Source organism: Phyllobates terribilis, unplaced genomic scaffold, assembly GCF_046119375.1.
Source record: "Phyllobates terribilis strain yellow unplaced genomic scaffold, ASM4611937v1 Scaffold_5964__1_contigs__length_47892, whole genome shotgun sequence".
Lineage (NCBI taxonomy): Eukaryota > Metazoa > Chordata > Amphibia > Anura > Dendrobatidae > Phyllobates > Phyllobates terribilis.
Genome location: NW_027368708.1, coordinates 1 through 2,945, shown reverse-complemented (window position 1 = coordinate 2,945; position 2,945 = coordinate 1). Strand labels below are relative to the sequence as shown.

The following is a 2,945-nucleotide window of genomic DNA, read 5'->3' as shown; positions in this document are numbered from 1 at the left end:
TCAATATGCCAATAATGTTCGTAGACCCCATGGTCATCTTCTAGGCCAAACCGAGGCCAACTCAAGAATGTTGTGTCCTTGAGGAGTGAAAGGCCACTTGAAGATCCTAAAGTGGTAGATCTTAACAAGAAAGGTGTTGTTATTGATGATCCTGAGGAAGCTAAGGTTCAAGAGAAAGATGAGAAGGAAGACCGAAGTATGTGCCACCACCACCTTACAAGCCTCCTCTTCCTTTCCCACAAAGGAGAGCCCAAGCTCAGCTAGATCACCAATTTGGCAAATTTTTGGAAGTATTGAAGAAACTTTGCATCAACATTCCCTTCACCGAAGCTCCCAAGCAAATGCCAACCTATGTGAAGTTCTTGAAGGAGATCCTATCCAACAAGAGGAACCTTGATGATTACCACACCATTTCTTTGAACCAAGAGTGTAGCGCTCTCATCCAAAATAAGTTACCCCCTAAGCTTGAAGATTTGGGCATCTTTAGTATTCCTATGGTGATAGGGAGGAGTACCTACCATGCCTTATGTGATTTGGGTGCTAGTATGAGCATCATTCCTCTATCCATATGCAGGAAGCTTGATTTAGGAGAGCCTAGACCGGTGAAGATGACCTTACTCATAGCCGATAGATCTACAACACGCCCGGTTGGTATTTTGGAGGACATTCCAATCCAGATCGGCAAGTTCTACATCCCGATTGATTTCATTGTCTTAGATATTCCCGCTGATTCTCCTATTCCAATAATAGTGGGACGACCCTTCCTAGTTACCGTGGATGCTCTTATTGACGTGAAGCAGGGCGTTTTCTCCTTCAATATTGGGGAAGAGAAAATGGAATTTAACCTTCCTAAGGTTGTGAAGCAGCCTGCTTTTGAGGATGATGTTTCTAGCTTGGATATGGTTGAAAAAGAAACCCAAGAATCCTTTATGGCCATTTTTATTGATGATTCTTTGGAGTATTGCATTACTGAGAGTGTGACCGAAGATGACAATCTAGAGCTACTTGTTGATGTGCTCTTAGAATTGGAATCTGGTAATGAGGTGCATGAGACCGTATTTGAGACCCTATCTAGTGAAGACGTCTCCCCCCATGGAGGAGACCCAAGAGGCACCAAAAGTGGAGTTGAAGACTCTTCCATCCAATTTGAGGTTGAAGGAGGATCTTGATCCGGGGGATAGTGGCCATCTTCTCCGTCTACCTAATATGGGGAGAGTTTCTCTCAAAGGTCGACCTCCTCCTCAACCGCCTTCACAAGAGTAGTTCATTGTGAGTACTTGTCTTCCTTTTGCTCTTTAGTTATACATTGGGGACAATGTTAGTTTTAAGCTTAGGGGAGGGGAGTATTTTCTGTTCTGCATTGCATGTAGGTTGTTTAGTGTTGCATTTTTTTTTTCTATTTTGAATTTATTTTTTTAATTTATTTTGATGTCGGTTATCATGTTTCCCCTACATGTTCCTTTATGAGTTCTTATAATGGTGCATTGACTGAGAATCTTTTTAATATGTTTTAGTTGTTAATATTACAATTGCATTATGATGATGATATGATTGATCACACTTTTGACATTGACCTGAGCATGTGGACTTTGATTAAGATACATTAGAACTGAAACTCTACATAATTGTCCTAGTGAGCTTGTTTGCCTTTCTTGGACTACATTTGCAAAGTCCTCTTATTTCTCATGAGTGAACTCTCTTTGTTTGTTATATCTAAACTTGCTTCTAAATCTCTTTGAGACTGCATATATGACTAAAAATGCAGAACATTTGATTGAGAAATTATATTTTTATGATCCCATATTATCCTTGACTACCCTTGAATTGATATCCTTCTCTTGTAGCCCTTTGAGCCTTATAGCCTTTCTTTGTTAGTTCCACAAAAGTAATCCGAGCTTATATTTATATCTTACCTATCTAGGGGACTGAACTTCTATTTACTTTGTGTGGATGCGAGGCAAGCTTGGGGGAATGGTAGATGATAGGGTGGTTAACGATGTTTGAGTATAGAGCGTTATCTTGTTGTTTATATCCAATTTACACCCTTCTTTTTCGTTATAACGAAAGAAAGAAAATACAAAAAAATAGATGAAAGAAAAAAACGAAAATAATAGGAAATAAGTGAAAGAGAAGAAAAGGAGCATCACATAAACAATTTGATAGATCTTGGGTTGGGTTGTGTATTTATGCTTATTGTAATATCAATTGAGTCGGTGTTATTTTCATATGAAGTTCATCTCCTAGATTTTGCACCACATGGCCAAAAATTTCATCCATGTCTTGTAGAGTACCTTGGCTCCATTACAACCCCTTGTATGTCTCATGATTGTGTTTTGCATTTTACCTAGCAGTGGAGATCTAGATTTGGTTGCAAGCTTATGGTAATTAACATTCAAAGTTGAGATATAACATTGAGTGAAACACATACCTACATATATGAGTGTGAGTGACATGTTCTATTATTCTGGTGAGGTCTAGAGTTGAGGAACTAATATATTCTTGTCATTGATTGAGAAGCATGCTAGGAAGGGATTTGTTTTCTGTTTTATCTTTCATTGATATCAATCATATGTCACTTGGATAGATACCTCTTTTGTATATTACTTGGATCCATTGACGTATGCTTGCTTCGGGCAAGCAAGGTTCAAGCTTGGGGGAATTTGATAGCATGCATTTTAGTATAGTTTAGGTCATGTTTATTTCGTCTTAGTAGAGTCGTTTTGCGTCTTTCTAGTCTTGTTTTATCTTATTTTCATAGTTTTCTTCGTAGAGTCGGTATCTACTCTTTTGTTTGATGATTACAGGTGATTTGGAGGCATTTTTATTGGTGATCATGAGCATCCACGGAATGATGTTCAAGTCAAAAGATTAGCAAGGAAGGAACCTAGCGGAGAAGGTCTCAAGGAAAGACAGGAACGAGACAAGACAGAGCTGCGTTGATGAGG

The 2,945-nt window shown here is 38.7% G+C and overlaps 1 protein-coding gene across 1 annotated transcript; it reads left to right on the top strand.

Moving 5' to 3' along the window:
- The first annotated feature begins 341 nt into the window (after positions 1-341).
- LOC141250618 (uncharacterized) lies at positions 342-1,169 on the top strand. Its single transcript, XM_073670040.1, has one exon. It carries the CDS (start codon positions 342-344, stop codon positions 1,167-1,169), a length of 828 nt encoding a protein of 275 aa, XP_073526141.1.
- Positions 1,170-2,945: the final 1,776 nt, after the last annotated feature.